The sequence below is a fragment of the Neoarius graeffei genome, chromosome 7 (genome assembly GCF_027579695.1).
Source record: "Neoarius graeffei isolate fNeoGra1 chromosome 7, fNeoGra1.pri, whole genome shotgun sequence".
Taxonomy (NCBI): Eukaryota; Metazoa; Chordata; class Actinopteri; order Siluriformes; family Ariidae; genus Neoarius; species Neoarius graeffei.
Genome location: NC_083575.1, coordinates 50,899,242 through 50,916,059, shown reverse-complemented (window position 1 = coordinate 50,916,059; position 16,818 = coordinate 50,899,242). Strand labels below are relative to the sequence as shown.

Genomic DNA, 16,818 nt, shown 5'->3' with positions numbered 1-16,818 from the left:
AAATGCTGCTCTGACATTTCTCCCTGATAAGAAAAGCTGTAATGGGGCGCTGCAGTAAAGACCAGCACCGCCATCTAGTGGTAATGATGTTCATAACAAGTACATTTATTATTGCTGGAAGTCAGAAGAATAGCGCCGAATGCAAATAAACCAATAACCAGGAATTAATCAAAACTCACCCCCTTCGTATTACTATTTGTGGACGCGTGTGTCAATCATTCCAGCTTGTAATTGGGCATTTTGTTGCCGTCGCCCTTTCGCCTCGCGACCTTTCTCACATTGCAACATGATTGGCTACTTCTAAAGGGTCATCAAGTTGAGCGAGCATTCTTATTGGTTCGTTTCTGCCCCACCCATTCTCCATTACTCAAACCAGCTTGAAGGTGAAATTTCTGACCGGCGGCTCAACCGACAACCGCTAGTTTTGCTTTGTGCTGCAGCGTGTGGCTCTCGCGTCGTTTTTTAATTTAAAAAACACAGATATCTTCTCAGCTCAGCATGTCGTCGATATTCAGTGAGGTTCCTCAAGCCGTTCCTGTCGCCGTTTTTAAACTGACGGCGGATTTCCGTGAAGACCCGAGTCCTGCCAAGGTGAACCTCGGAGTGGGAGGTGAGATGCTTTAGGCGGTTTTACCCAGAATCGTCATAGAGACACGTTGCTAGCTAATGCTAAGCTAATGCTAATGCTGAGCTAAGTAACCAAGGTTGCCTTTAGTGACTAAACAGTTAGGCTCTGGACTGGAGAACAGAGTAGATGACATGCTTTATGTTCGTGCCCTTTCAGTGACCGGCTGCTGCTGCTCTGGTTCCTGATCAGAGATCATGTATCACATACACTCTTCCTGACTCACCATTAACCCTGAGGGCTATTGAGATCAAAGCAATATTGAGATCCACCTTTCACAAAGCCATTTATGTATTTGTCAGTGTCTGGTGGTGTGTTTAACTCTAGACAGATAAGATGAGACAGGATTATGCAGAGCAGTTATTTTAACCCTTGTGCAGATCTGACTGCAATACTTTGCCCTTCCTGTAACTGGGCAATCAAATTGATTTATAAAGTTGAGAAATGGTTTCGGTTTACTCCACATTGTTCAGGCAAATGTTAGACTAAAAAGAGACATGATGATGCACAACATAACCAGTACAGCTGAGTGCTGCCATCCAGCCAGGCGCATACAAAAGAGTTGAAGCGAGAATAGATCGAGGCGTCCTGATATTGTGGCATTTTAAAATGATATTCCTTACTGTGTTTTTCATTCTGTCTGGTGGCTTGTACAGCAAAGGGTTTGTCATACTGTATACAGTACTGTGGAAAAGTCCTAGGCACATGCAAAGAAATGCTGTAGAAGAAAGATCTCATCTCATTATCTCTAGCCGCTTATCCTGTTCTACAGGGTCGCAGGCAAGCTGGAGCCTATCCCAGGTGACTACGGGTGAAAGGCGGGGTACACCCTGGACAAGTCGCCAGGTCATCACAGGGCTGACACATAGATACAGACAACCATTCACACTCACATTCACACCTACGCTCAATTTAGAGTCACCAGTTAACCTAACCTGCATGTCTTTGGACTGTGGGGGAAACCGGAGCACCCGGAGGAAACCCACGGGGAGAACATGCAAACTCCGCACAGAAAGGCCCTCGCCGGCCACGGGGCTTGAACCCGGACCTTCTTGCTGTGAGGTGACAGCGCTAAACACTACACCACTGTGCCGCCCTAGAAGAAAGATGCCTTCAAAAATAAATGGGCACGAACCCAGAACCTTCTTGCTGTGAGGCGACAGTGCTAACCACTACATCACTGAGCCGCCCCCAGTGTAATTATGTAGGGCATTTTTAGCTTTGTTCGTAAAATCTCATTATCTGTAGCCGCTTTATCCTGTTCTACAGGGTCGCAGGCAAGCTGGAGCCTATCCCAGCTGACTACGGGCGAAAGGCGGGGTACACCCTGGACAAGTCGCCAGGTCATCACAGGGCTGACACATAGACACAGACAACCATTCACACTCACATTCACACCTACGGTCAATTTAGAGTCACCAGTTAACCTAACCTGCATGTCTTTGGACTGTGGGGGAAACCGGAGCACCCGGAGGAAACCCACGCGGACACGGGGAGAACATGCAAACTCCGCACAGAAAGGCCCTCGCCGGCCACGGGGCTCGAACCCGGACCTTCTTGCTGTGAGGCGACAGCGCTAACCACTACACCACCGTGCTGCCCTAGAAGAAAGATGCCTTCAAAAATAAATGGGCACAAACCCAGAACCTTCTTGCTGTGAGGCGACAGTGCTAACCACTACATCACTGAGCCGCCCCCAGTGTAATTATGTAGGGCATTTTTAGCTTTGTTTGTAAAATATGATTTTCCAAAATAGCAGGACGAGGGGTTTAATTTCTGTTTTGTTCACTAATTGCCCTTTGATTGTCATGCAACTTGCAGTGCTCCACCCAAAGAAAGTACACACACTTAAATAAAGCATGGACAATTAAAATATCGCATTTAACGATGAATGAAGTATGATTGTTTTTCATGTTGTCTTTGTGATAAACAAATTGAACAAGCTTGCTATGAGGCCTTGTTTATGAAATATTATATTGCCCTTGGCCTGCAGTGAAGTGACCTAAAGAGTTGAAATGATGAGTAAAAACCCACAGGTAACTCCTGCATACTTCTTTTAATAAAGAGAGTTCACATTTCTTTGCCATTTTCTAGTTCAAGGCACTGTATTTTATTATTATTTCTCAGCATTTTGTGTTTTTGGAGAGTGTCTAATAAAAACATCTCAAGGTTTTTTTTTTTTTTTTAAAGTCTTTAGAATGTTTAACAAATTTGTTGTCGAGTGCCTTTTTTCCTGTATCTCCCACTCTCAGCCTGTTGTCACTGAAGCCCCAATGAGTCATGAATAATTTTAAATAGACTCTCAGTGTTCATTAATATTCATTAGTTGACTCGTACAAGTTGTGAAATACAGCGAATCTGATGCTGCAGAATATGACTAAGAATGGTGTAAAATATGAACTGTGAAAGCTGCAGAGATTGATCAATATTTTCAGCAAATCTGGCCCTTTAAACCCAAACCCAATGAAGGAAATGCTGAGTCATGTCGCATGCTGATATCATGAAGTGACCAGATGATTAAGTATTTGCAGGTGACTGATCTGTGTTCTCAATGCTGCAAGAAACTAGTTGAACACAACCTTGATCCTCTGGTTATGGACATTTCTCATCTCCTCTCATTATCTGTAGCCGCTTTATCCTGTTCTACAGGGTCGCAGGCAAGCTGGAGCCTATCACAGCTGACTACGGGCGAAAGGCAGGGTACACCCTGGGCAAGTCGCCAGGTCATCACAGGGCTGACACAACGACACAGACAACCATTCACACTCACATTCACGGTCAATTTAGAGTCACCAGTTAACCTAACCTGCATGTCTTTGGACTGTGGGGGAAACCGGAGCACCCGGAGGAAACCCACGCGGACACGGGGAGAACATGCAAACTCCACACAGAAAGGCCCTTGCCGGCCACGGGGCTCGAACCTGGACCTTCTTGCTGTGAGGCGACAGCGTTAACCACTACACCACCGTGCCGCCCCTGTTATGGACATTTATCTAACCAAATCATTTATTTAAATTAAAATTTGTCACCTACACAGTCATACAGAGTATGACATGCAGTAAAATGCTTATTGCAATGCTCTGTAGTTGTGAAGATAGTGGGGGGAGAGTAGAAAAAAAGGAAAATAATAAGTAGAATAAAAATGTGATGAACGCTCCTGTAGAATATACACAATATACAGAATAAGTATAAATATATTTATTGCATTGTAGCAAGAACAGATCTCGTCACAGTTTGCTGTTTTCTCACTGGAATTCTGTGGTCATGCTTCATCATATACCACCTCAGTAAACAGTAGATCATGTCAAAGCGTGGCAGCTTATTTAGTACAGCGGTATGTGGTTTGGGTTGTAGTGTCTGTTTTGCTGTATGATGATTTTAACTCGGGACTCATCACGATAGGGTATTTCTCATGACGTCTTTAAAGTGTGCAAAAATAGGAAGAGGTTTATTACACTTCCTGTTTTCCTGATGTTACTGCAACTATCAGAATACAGGGGACTAAAATCCATTTGCACAGTGTGCCTCCAGAAAGTATTGACCCACCAGTGATCATGTCTCTTTTTGCTGTATTGCAACATCAAATATAAGTAGATTAGAATGGGATTTTTTTGCTCATTTTGAAGTAACTTTTTTTTATATAGAAATAAAATTATGGCAAAATTAAAATAATAAAAAAAATCTTAATTCTAACAACTGCATAATTGATTTTTGCGGTCTGGTTTCCATCAAATCATGCGCTCTGATTGGCTTGTGAGTGGTCCGGAATCCTGCGATACGGACCCCAGTTACAGACCTTTGGCGACTTGCTCATTCACAACAACAACGGCCATAGTAGCAATTTTTTTGTCAACATTTATGTTCGCATTTCTCAGTATAATCGCATTAATTTTACAGCATGGATAGTGATGACCGTGTTCACAGCGAAAGCGAGTTTTACTACCCTGATGAAGACGAAATAAAAGAAAACATTTCAGGAGAAAGCTAAAAACCTGTAACTTGCTAACGCCGAGCAAAAACATGGCTGAATCCTGAATGACTCAATTTTGTATAAATGGGGGACTACGTAGGCGGCAAAATGTATTTTTTTTTTTTCCCTGCCATGGAAGTGCACTTGTATACTGAGGAGGAAGCCATTTGCATTACAGCCATGAATGAGGATTCAAAATGGCGGCTCGGTTTTCCCTTTCGGGCGCTCTCGTTTTCTGTTAGGTGTGTGTGTGTGTGTGTGTGAGAGATGTATATTATTTACCAGCTTAAGGTTGGTCCATATGGTGAAATACTGTGACCTTGGTCTTAAATGCTGACCTCGGCCCAGAGGGCCTCGGTCAGTACTTTCAAGACCTCGGTCACGGTATTTCACGATATGGACCTCCCAGCTGGTAAATAACATATATGTATTCACCCACCCCCAAGCAATCTAAATTAGAAATAGTATTTTTAATATTTGAGCACTAACACTAAAATGTTTAACAGGATGCACCTTTGTCTATTTTTAAATCCACCTTGTCCAGTTGTATGGTTGTACTGATTTTGGGAGGTCTCATAGCTAAAATGGCAGGCCAGATCAATCCTGCTTTAAAGACGACCAATGAACTGCCCAAGAAACTTCAGCAAAGCTTTGAAACTACTTCAAAGCTTCACAGTGCGACATCCATTATAACAAGGAAGAAAAAATAAGGAACAACCCAGACATGACCACAACTAAGGTGGGGTTTACATTAGACCGTATCAGCGGATCATCAGATTAACGTTTTTAAAACGATTCGCGTGCACACAGCAACGCCAATACACGATTCGTGTGCACACAGCAACGCCAATACACGGATACGCTCGGCTCCGCAGGCATCCTGCGCTCCAAATCACTCCTCCCTGAACAGCGAGTGCCCTCTGGAGGGTGCGCACTCCGGCCCTGCGCAGCTCACAGAGCGCGCGAGTGAAGCGCACGAGCAGTGATTCGGGACTGAGCCGCTGTGTGTGTGATCCTAGTGCATATCGGGCATGCGCGTCACTTACCACTTGCAAGTGGAAGGATGGCAAGCCTAAAGACAATCATAACTACACAATGGGCAGTATTTGCATCAGTATTTGCAGTATTTTCATACTTTTATACTCTTTAATGAAAGGTGATACAAGGCGGAACCCCGCGCCGTTTTTCAGCAGTCGCGTCACATGACCAACGCCAGCGAATCAGGAAGGTGGATGTCACAGTGACGTTGTCCAATGACGACGCCAGCTAGAGCTCAGCACAACGTATCCGCGTATCTCAATGTTTACACAGCACCGGACCAGACACGATCTGGATTGAATACGTGGACCCTGGTGGATTCCCGTTTCCAGGCGTTTTAACGTAAATGGACAGTGCATCCGCGAAGAAAACGAGACAGATACGGTCTAATGTAAACTTGGCCTAAATGCTCAGGCAAGAAGGGCAGTTGTCAGAGAAGTGTTAAAGAGGCCAATTATGCTAATGAAGGCATTATAGAGCTCACTAGCTGAAACAGGAAAACCTATCCAAACCTCAGCAAGATCAGCTCTTCATAGATCTAGTTTATGGGAAAGAAGGAAGCCACTTCTGAGAGCCCACGTAAGAAAATCTCTGAGAATTTTTGAAAAGAAGATTTGTGGTCTGTTGAGACTATTTGGCTCAAAGCCAAAGCATATGTTTGGTGCAAACCACATACAGCTTTGGTAACACCATTGGTATCAACCATGGTGGTGGTAGCATCAGGCTCTGGGGTTGTGTTTCAGCAGGAGGAATTGAAAAGCTTGTTGCCATCACAGGGAACATGGATGAAGCCAAATATTAACAAATGGTTGAGGAGAAACTGTTCCAGTCAGCAAGACGTGTGCATTTAGGGCAAAAATGTACGTTCCAGCAGGACTATGAGCTGAAGCACAAACTAAAATCTTCATAGGAAAAGGAGGTGTGTGTTTTGAAATGGGCAACTCAAAGCCCAGATGTAAATCCAATTTGGGGGGGAGAGATGACCTGAAAATTGCTATCCACCAACATTCTCCATCTAATTTGGCAGAGTTGGAGAAAATATGCATTGAGGAATGGAAGAAAATAGCAAAATTAAGATCTGTAAAGTTTGTATACAAAGAGCAGAGACCATTCAAATATTGTACGTTATCAGGAACCTGTGAATAATTGATTTTTTTTTTTTTTAATTTTATAAATTGTTTTTAATCTCATGTTGGGTGGGGTGTTTTTTTTTATAAATTCATTCATTCATTCTTTTTATTTATTTATTTATTTATTTATTTTGGTCTTTTACAGCATACAGGACAGATGACAGTCAGCCATGGGTGCTGCCTGTGGTGAGGAAGGTGGAGAAGCTAATTGCTGAGAATGACAGTCTAAACCATGAGTACCTGCCCATCCTAGGCCTACCTGAGTTTCGTTCTAGTGCATCAAAGATTGCTTTGGGTGAGGACAGTCCTGCCATTCTGGAGAAGAGGGTAAGCACAGCTTTCACTTCAAACATTAGTCTGTTCAGTATGGCATTTGACAGTGTAATGGGAGAAAATTATTGTTTACATACACAAAATATTCTGGTTTTTGCCCTAATTCCATAAAAGACATTATACATACAGGAGTTGGTTTCATTCATTTGGTTTGATAGCATGCAATATTTTTAGCATATTGCTTATTTTGCGTGTATTACGTCACTCTAACCAGTGGAGAATGAGCGTTGAATATGATTTACAATATTGCATGGTTGTCAAGACATGATGTCACACGTTGGCGACATAAAACTTCCACGTTAGCGAGCGACTGTGACAATTTGTAAACAAACATGGCCGCCAGGTTTGCTTCGTTAAATCCAGAAGGTTTTGAGGGAATTTTGAAAGGGAAAGACATGTTGAATACATGAAAGGAATGTGGGTATTTATTATTATTATTATTATTATTATTATTGGCTGGCTTTTTTGTGGTACATGAGATATTCTTGTAAGGGTCTGGTGCACTGTGGATCGGGTGGCAGCCAAAGGTGGAGGCCCTGGCGTACTGATCCCTCTGGTGGGAAAGGAGCCTAAGCTTGTGCGTGAGGTTGAGCGGTACCGACTAGATATAGTTGGGCTCACCTCAACACATAGCTTGGGAACCAATTTCCTGGAGAGGGGTTGGACTCTTTCTATTCTGGAGTTGCCACGGGTGAGCGGCGCCGGGCAGGGGTGGGGCTATTGGCGCACCAAACTGGGGGGCTACTAACATCGGAGTTCTCCCCAGTGAATGAGAGGGTTGTTTCCCTGTGCCTTCGGGTCAGGGAACGGTCGCTGACTATCATTTGTGCTTATGCGCCAAATGGTAGTTCGGAGTACCCGGCCTTCTTGGAGTCCTCGAGTGGGGTGCTAGACAGTGCACCATGAGGGGACTCCATTGTTTTACTTGGGGACTTCAATGCTCACGTGGGCAATGACAGTGAGACCTGGAGGGGTGTGATTGGGAGGAATGGCCTGCCTGATCTGAACCTGAGTGGTGTTCAGTTGTTGGACTTTTGTGCCATGCACGGTTTGGCCGTAACGAACTCCATGTTCGAGCATAAGGGTGTCCATAAGTGCACGTGGCATGAGGACACCCTAGGCCATAGATCGATGATTGATTTTGTAGTCGTTTTATTTGATCTACGGCCGTATGTCTTGGACACTTGGGTGAAGAGAGGAGCAGAGCTGTCAACTGATCATTGCCTGGTGGCGAGCTGGATCAGATGGTGGGGGAGGAGGCCGGACAGACCGGGCAGGCCCAAATGAGTAGTGAGGGTATGCTGGGAACATCTGGCGGAGGCTCCCGTCCGTCGGATCTTCAACTGTCACATCCGGCAGAGCTTCAACTGCATACCGGGGGAGGATGGGGACATTGAGTCCGAGTGGACCATGTTTCGCACCTCCATTGCTGAGGTGGCTGTGCAGAGGTGTGGCTGCAAGGTTGTTTGTGCCTGTCGTGGTGGTAATCCCCGAACCTGCTGGTGGACACCTGTCGTGAGGGGAGCCGTCAAGCTGAAGGAGTCCTGTCGGGCATGGTTAGCCTGTGGGTCTCCAGAGGCAGCTGACAGATACGGACGGGCCAAGCGGAATGCGGCTCTGGCAGTCACTGAAACAAAAACTCGGGTGTGGGAGGAGTTCGGAGAGGCCATGGAAAGTGACTTTTGGTCGGCCTCGAAGAGATTCTGGAAAACCGTCCAGTGGCTCAGGAAAGGAAAACGGTGCTCTGTCCCTGCTGTTTACAGCAAGGATGGAGTGCTGTTGACCTCAACTGGGGGCATCATCCAACAGTGGAAGGAATACTTTTAAGGATCTCCTCAATCCCACCTTCATGTTGTCCGAGGAGGACGCAGAGTCTGAGGGTGCTTGGGAGGACTCGCCCATCACAGGGGCTGAGGTTGCCGAGGTGGTTAAAAAGCTCCTTGGTGGCTGGGCTCTGGGGGTGGATGAGATTCGTCCTGAGTTCCTGAAGGCACTGTATGTTGTTGGGCTGTCTTGGCTGACACACCTTCAACATTGCGTGGAGGTCGGGGACAGTGCCTCTGGATTGGCAGACTGGGGTGGTGGTCCCCCTTTTTAAAAAGGGGGACCGGAGAGTGTGTTCCAACTATAGGGGGATCACACTTCTTAGCCTCCCTGGGAAAGCCTGTGCTGGAAAGGAGAGTCCGGTTGATAGTCGAACCTTGGATTCAGGAGGAACAATGCGGTTTTTGTCCTGGTCATGGAACACTGGACCAGCTCTTTACCCTTGCAAGGGTACTGGAGGGTGCATGGGAGTTTGCCCAATTGGTCTACATGTGTTTTGTGGACCTGGAGAAGGCTTACGACAGTGTCCCTCGTGGTGCCCTGTGGGGGGTGCTTTGGGGGTATGGGGTTCAGGGCCCACTACTGCAGGCCATTCGGTCTCTGTATGACCGGAGCAGGAGTTTGGTTTGCATTGCCGGCAATAAGTCAGACTTGTTCCCGGTGCATGTTGGACTCCACCAGGGCTGTCCTTTGTCACCAGTTCTGTTCATAACTTTTATGGACAGAATTTCTAGGCGCAGCCAAGGGGTGGAGGGTGTCTGGTTTGGTGGCATCAGGATCACGTCTCTGCTTTTTGCGGATGATGTGGTCCTGTTGGCTTCATCAATCTGTGACTTACAGCATGCTCTGGGATGGTTTGCAGCCAAGTGCAAAGTGGCTGGGATGAGGATCAGCACCTCCAAGTCCGTGGCTATGGCGCTCAGCTGGAAACAGGTGGAGTGCCTACTCCAGGTCAGGGGGGAGTTGCTACCTAAAGTGGACGAGTTTAAGTATCTCGGGGTTTTGTTCATGAATGAGGGTGGGGCGAGTGGGAGTTGGACAGAAGGATCGGGGCAGCGTCAGCAGTGATGCGGATGCTAAACCGGTCTGTTGTGGTAAAGAGAGAGCAGAGCCAAAAGGCAAAGCTCTCAATTTACTGGTCCATCTACGTTCCCACTCTCACCTATGGTCACGAGCTGTGGGTAGTGACCGAAAGAATGAGATTGTGGATACAAGCGGTAGAAATGAGTTTTGTCCGCAGGGTGGCTGGGCTCTCCCTTTGAGACAGGGTGAGAAGCTTGGTCATTCAGGAGAGACTCTGAGTAGAACCGCTGCTCCTCCACATCGAAAGGAGTCAGTTGAGGTGGTTTGGGCACCTTATTAGAATGCCCCCTGGACGCCTCCCAAGGGAGGCTTTCTGGGTATGCCCCACTGGGAGGAGACCCCGGGGCAGATCCAGGACACGCTGGAGAGATTACATCTCTCGGCTGGCCTGGTAACGCCTCGGTATTCCCCCAGAAGAGCTGGTGGAAGTGGCCAGGGAGAGGGAAGTCTGGGCTGCTCTGCTTAGGCTGCTACCCCTGCGATCCTTATAAGCAGTAGAAGATGGATGGATGGAGAGATATTCCATTCAGCTAGCATGAAATTGAACTTGTCTTTGACTCGTTCAGTATCGTTCTTGCTGAATGGAATACAGTATATCTGATATACCACTCAATGCCAGCCAAGATTATTTAAAAATTCTCAGTAAGCTGTTTTGCATGGCTAATGAAACTGAATATTCCACTAATACTCTCACTTGCATGCAGCCGTGTGTACTCCAGATTAATGTAAAATGCTCCATGGTGTACGTACTGTTGTCTAGTCGGTTTGTGTACAATGTACAAGGCTGACCGTAAACAGGCACGAGGCTGTGTGTAGCAACCTGTAATTAAAAACCCCACCTGAGACGCGTATCTGAATATCCTAACAGAATATGCTGATAGCATGGCCCATATCAAATTCTGAATATTGTCATATTTGGAATAATAGTGAAATATTAATGTGCATGTAAGCGTACTAATTGTTGCTAACATTTAGACCCATTTCTGTATGCATCATGCACACCTGTATTCAAATTTCTAATACTGAAGAATTGTTCTGGTCTCATTTTGAGTTTCAGGTCATTTCAGGCAGAGCCGTCAGTGGAGATGCTTTTGTTTCAGCATTTTCTTTACATGTCTTGTAGGTAGGAGCTGTTCAATGTCTAGGAGGAACTGGTGCTTTGAAGATCGGTGCTGAGTTTCTGCGCAGATTTCACAACGGAAACAATAACACAAAAACACCTGTTTATGTCTCTGCGCCCACATGGGGTAAGACAGAAATTTTGGTGCTTGGGAATGCTACACTCTACAAAGTTAATACCATCTTAATCTGAAGGGGAATAAAATGAGCAGGATTTTTCAACAGTATATGCTGAGTTTGTTTTCCAGGAGTATAGTTCAGTTCAGCTTTCTAGTGGCCCAGTGATATGAATTAAAGTTCTGAGTAGTACGTCTTGAGGTGATTGTCCTAAACTTTCTAAGATGAGGCTTTATCTTCATTTGACTAAGCACTATTTTTTTTCGTTCTCTCTCTCTCTAGAAAACCACAATGCTGTTTTTGCTAATGCTGGGTTTGAGGATATTCGCTCATACAAATATTGGGATGCAGAGAAGCGTGGACTGAACATTTCTGGTTTCCTGGCTGATTTAGAGGTGAGGTGTAAACCTGGTGATGCTGTTTTATATGTTCAGCTCTTGACTACAACTTTTATTGGTGCCCTTCAAGGGAATTATTCTCATAAACTTTTTTTCTTCTCTCAAAACCAGTTGTGGCAAAATTAGCATCCCTAAGTAATGGGTTATAAATATGAGGTTCCATAATTAAAATTCCTTAGTGGTTTCATACCAAAGAAACATATTGTTACCATGATAAGGTTTCTCAAGTTTGGAAATATTTTGGCAGGAGCAGGATGCATGAACATAACATTACTTTAAGAACAGTTAAATAGTACTTATTAGTTACTATTAAACTACACTACCTGACCAAAAAAAGTTGCACATGCTAATATTTCTTTGCCCCACCTTTAGCTTTGATTATGGCATGCATTTGCCATGGCATTGTGTCAACAACCTTGTACAACGTCACAACATTTATTTCCATCCAGAGTTGTAATAATTTTTTGCCGAGATCATGTCATGACAATGGGAGAGTCTGACCACTCCTATAAAATCTTCTCCAGCATGTCCCAAAGACTTTCAATGGGGTTAAGGTCGGGACTCTGTGGTAGCCAATTCATGTGTGAAAATGATTCCTTGTGCTCCCTGAACCACTCCTTCACAATCTGAGCCCCAATTTTATACCTGTGCCATCAGGGAAGGGGGAAAAAAAATCCGTTGATGGGATAACCTGGTCATTCAGTACGTTTCAGGTCAGTTGACTTCATTTTATTGGCACAGGACGTTGTTGAGCCTTGGCCTGACCAACTGAAGTAACCACAGCTCATAACGTTGCCTTGAGAGGTTTGTACAGTGGCCACTATGCATGATGGATGCATCACTTCATGCGCTTCACTTCTTACCCTGATTCCCCGATTGCTCTGGAACAGGGTAGATCTGGACTCCTCAGAGCACATGACCTTTTTCCATCATTCCAGAATCCAATCTTTACTCCCTAGCAACTTGAAGCCTTTACTTCTGATCAGCCTCACAAACAAGTGGTTTTCTTATGGCCACACAGCTGTTTAGTCGCAATCCTGTGAGTTCATCACATTGCGCATGTGGCAATGGTCTGACTTTCAGTATTCAACATGGCCATGAGTTTTATTTGTAAAATTTTTTTTTTTTTTTGAAACCCATTGATTTCACCAAGCAATTAAGTGAGTGGCAATCACGGTTAGTCAACAATGGTTGGGTTTTTTTTTTTTTTTTTTGGGACCACATTTCTTCTGTGAAGTTACTGGTTCACCACTATTCTTCCAGGTTTTAATAGTTGTAATAATGCATTGGACAGTTCTTCACCCAATTTCAGTAATCTCAGGACTCTCCTTAGTTGTTTGCTTGTTGTAGGCCAGTAATGTGACACTTCTGAAACATAACATTTTCTACGGCCATGGGATGTGTCTTCCGACATGGTTGCTCAAAAAAGGAGAATATACTCACTGCATCAGTTAGGATAAAAAGAATTGTTGCCAGCTGAAACGTATTGATCACTGCAGTAATTATCTAATCAAAGGCTCTTAAGTATTTGTTTGTTTAAATCCAAATGGCGACTTTTATTTTTTGGCTGTACAGTGTATTAACATACTCTTTGGAAGAATGCCTTATGAAAGATGCCCTTCCAGATTGCACTTAAATCTAACACACAAACTTCAAGTATCATTGGAAATATAATTGGAATCATATTTTATGGTTGAATGAGTCCAAATCAAACTTTGTCCATGGACACCATCTGCATGCTGGGTGAAAAAAGGAGACCAAGCTTGATGCCCACTGTAAAATGTTGAAGAATTGATGCTATTTGTTATTTATCGATTTGAAAATAATCAGCATCTCCATGTACAGAAGTGTAAACATTTACAGTTTAGCCTTAGCATTTATGATGTTTTGACCTACTGCTAAAGTGATTAGGGAGACACCTGAAAAGTATGCTTTTCTACTTTCTCTGAAGTTGAGCTCCAATGCGTCTGGAGTTTATCATAACTATACCCTAATAGACCGTTTAATGATAATCTAATAGTGTTGATGTGTTTTTCAGAGTGCACCTGAACACTCTATCTTTGTGCTACATGCCTGCGCCCATAACCCCACAGGCACAGATCCCAACCAAGATGAGTGGAAGAAGATTGCTGAAGTCATGAAGGTGAGAGTAGTTTAACTCTCTTCAGTCACGTCACAGACTGAGTCATAGAGCAGCATGCAGTGACTAATCCCTGTAAAAATATCACCTCTGTGTATGTCATATTTGCAATTTGCAGAGGAGGAGTCTCTTTGCCTTCTTCGACTCCGCATATCAAGGCTTTGCCTCTGGAAATTTAGAGAGGGATGCTTGGGCAGTTCGTTATTTCGTGTCTCAGGGTTTTGAAATGTTTTGTGCCCAGTCTTTCTCCAAGAACTTTGGCCTGTACAGTAAGTTGGTCTTTACTACTTTTGGACACACAACCTGCGGCTTGTTCTTGTTCTGCTGCTAAATAAAAACCTTGAAATCAGACCATCATTAATTTACAATCATGATGATAGAGTAAGTGCAAAAATAGAATGTAATTTAGAAGTGTATATTCTTCTAAAATGTTTTATTTTAATACATTTAGAAGTATGAAGGCCTGTTTTAATGCTAAACTGTTTTCCACAGATGAGAGGGTGGGCAACCTGACAATTGTTGCTAAAGATGCAGACAACCTGAGTCGCGTTCTCTCTCAAATGGAGAAGATCGTCCGTATCACCTGGTCCAATCCTCCATCACAGGGAGCTCGTGTGGTTGGGATAACGCTCAACACCCCAGAGCTCTTTGCTGAGTGGTATGAATTAGCACCATTAAGTTCTTCAAAGGTTATATTCAGATATTAATTAATAGTTTTCTGTTGCGTTCAAATATTAATGAGCTTATAATAACACTTTTTTTTTTTAAATTCATTAGAAGGCATTTGTACTTTCATCAGATTCGTTAACTTATTTATTTATTTAATCACACACATGCATAGTACATACCTGTTGTCTTTTTGTTTAATTGAATTAACAAATGTGACGCTATCCTATTCCATAAATAAAATGCGCCTGTCTGTCTAATCAGTGCAAGTTGTGTGGACAGCCCAAGTGCATATATGTACATGGTGTGAGAGGAGCTTTATCAATTTATTGAGTTGTTAAAAAGGAAATCTTGATCAAGCCTAATCTTGATTTTCTGCTGTTGCTTCGCACAGGAAGGGTAACGTTAAGACGATGGCTGACAGGGTTTTGCTGATGCGTGCTGAATTGAAGGCCAAACTGCTGGCTCTCGGGACCCCAGGCACCTGGGAGCACATCACTCAGCAAATTGGCATGTTCAGCTTCACAGGCCTTAACCGTAAGCATCATCCCTTCCACATCAGGCTCACTAGGCTGAGTTTGGCAAACCAGATTTTATCTTGTATACCTTGTAACTTTAAAGGACCACAGTACTTAACTGGATAAACTTCTTTATATATAAATAGCTCTTTAGGGGTAAATCTAAAAATAATTCAAGGATGGGTTTAGGGATTCGAACTTTGCTTATGAACTATAAACAAAAAAAGCATTGACCTTTTTGTATCAGCTCTGAGGAATAGACTAAATGTGATTGAAACCATTTATAGGATAATGCACACCTCTACACATTTAAAACTGTTTATTGTTGCTTGTATTTCACAGCCAAGCAAGTGGAGTACCTGGTGAAGGAGAAGCACGTCTATTTGATGGCCAGTGGCCGCATCAACATGTGTGGCCTGACCACTAAGAATATTGACTACGTTGCTGAGTCCATTCATGAAGCCGTCACCAGAATCCAGTAACCTTATTTCTTGTGCCGTCTTTCCATTTTGGTGTGATAAAAAGGGCATTATTAATGTGATGTCCTCTCACACTCGTAACCCCCTCCGTTCACCACTTATTTTCTCCTAATTCATCTGTGTGCAGCACTCCAGCATCTTTTGCTGGCACTATGATCAAATATTAACTGTAAATCAAATTAGCATTCAAGGTCCAATAGTTGTACAAAGATATTTGTCTTGTGTGGTGTTTGTCTCGCTTGGACTCATCGTCTCGTCCCCTTGTAGTGGTACACCATGGAGTTTCATGGCGTTACCTAAAGAAGCACTTTCTCATGTAATTATAGAGTGATGAATCGATATGACAAAGTTGTGAATAAACGGACATTAATAGCTTTAGATTGACTGACTGGTTTTTAAGGTCTTGTACAATATAATGCACATGGACTTGCTATGTTCTGTTGGTGAGTCAGTGTTGAGATGATTCTGTCAAGCTGAACAAAGAAATGAAATCTATAGCAACTCCCCCAAAAAAACCCTTTCAGGTCTGAGACTCCATTGTCATAAGAGTGTTTTTAAATAAACACATGCCTGTGCTTACATAAACTATGAACAAAACTTACTTGCATGACTTGTACAAGACTTTATTTGAATGATGTCTATTTTCTAGCTGATGGCCACAAAGGAACATGTTTTGCGTACATTTTACCCCTAATTTTAAGCTAACTTGCCTATAGACCCCTTTCACTGACGTCACCCGAAACCGGAAGTAAACAGACCCTGCGCCATATTGGAAGACCAACAAACTCGTGATTAGGGGGAAATAACGGCAGCGGTATGTGAACCCACGAGAATAAAGTGCAGTGGCAAACGACTTTAAACAAACAAATCTGAGCTGTTTTATTTATGATTTATTGGCCCAACAGTAGACTTGAAAGAAACCTGTGTGAGACTTGGCAAAAAACTGTGGATATAATGGATAAGTCTGTGCGTGATCTGTGGACACTTTGAGGTAAGCAAACGCAAGAAATTCAGATTTAAAACATGCTAAATTGGCCCCAAGTTGATAACTGTATGAGGAGCAAGCCTCCCAGACTTCTACAATTTAATAATAATAATAATAATAATTTAGGATGGTTTGGGGCTTGCTCGCTGCTGCCAGGTTGGTTGTTGAGTAGCCTGACTATTTTATTTATTTTTTCTTGCGTGTGGTATCATTGTTGACGCGAGGTTGTTTTTTGAACATGCCAATGCGGACACGATTTCCCCTGATGAGTTATGACTTCAGACGCGATGCGTGTGTGGAGGTGTGGAGTCCGCGTGATATGTGCGTAAGATAGGCTTCTCATGTGTTTGGAGATCCGCGCTCTGAGACAAGCGCAAGGCTTCTCGTGTGTTT

General features: G+C 43.7%; 1 protein-coding gene across 1 annotated transcript; it reads left to right on the top strand.

Annotated features, from left to right (window-relative positions):
• The first annotated feature begins 372 nt into the window (after positions 1 to 372).
• Positions 373 to 15,812, top strand: got1 (glutamic-oxaloacetic transaminase 1, soluble). The gene is made up of 9 exons (XM_060925884.1): positions 373 to 610; positions 6,909 to 7,090; positions 11,127 to 11,250; positions 11,522 to 11,634; positions 13,676 to 13,780; positions 13,896 to 14,046; positions 14,270 to 14,435; positions 14,838 to 14,980; positions 15,304 to 15,812. The coding sequence occupies exons 1-9, from the start codon at positions 499 to 501 to the stop codon at positions 15,441 to 15,443; spliced, it is 1,236 nt and encodes a 411-aa protein (XP_060781867.1). The 5' UTR covers positions 373 to 498; the 3' UTR covers positions 15,444 to 15,812.
• The last annotated feature ends 1,006 nt before the right edge of the window (positions 15,813 to 16,818 follow it).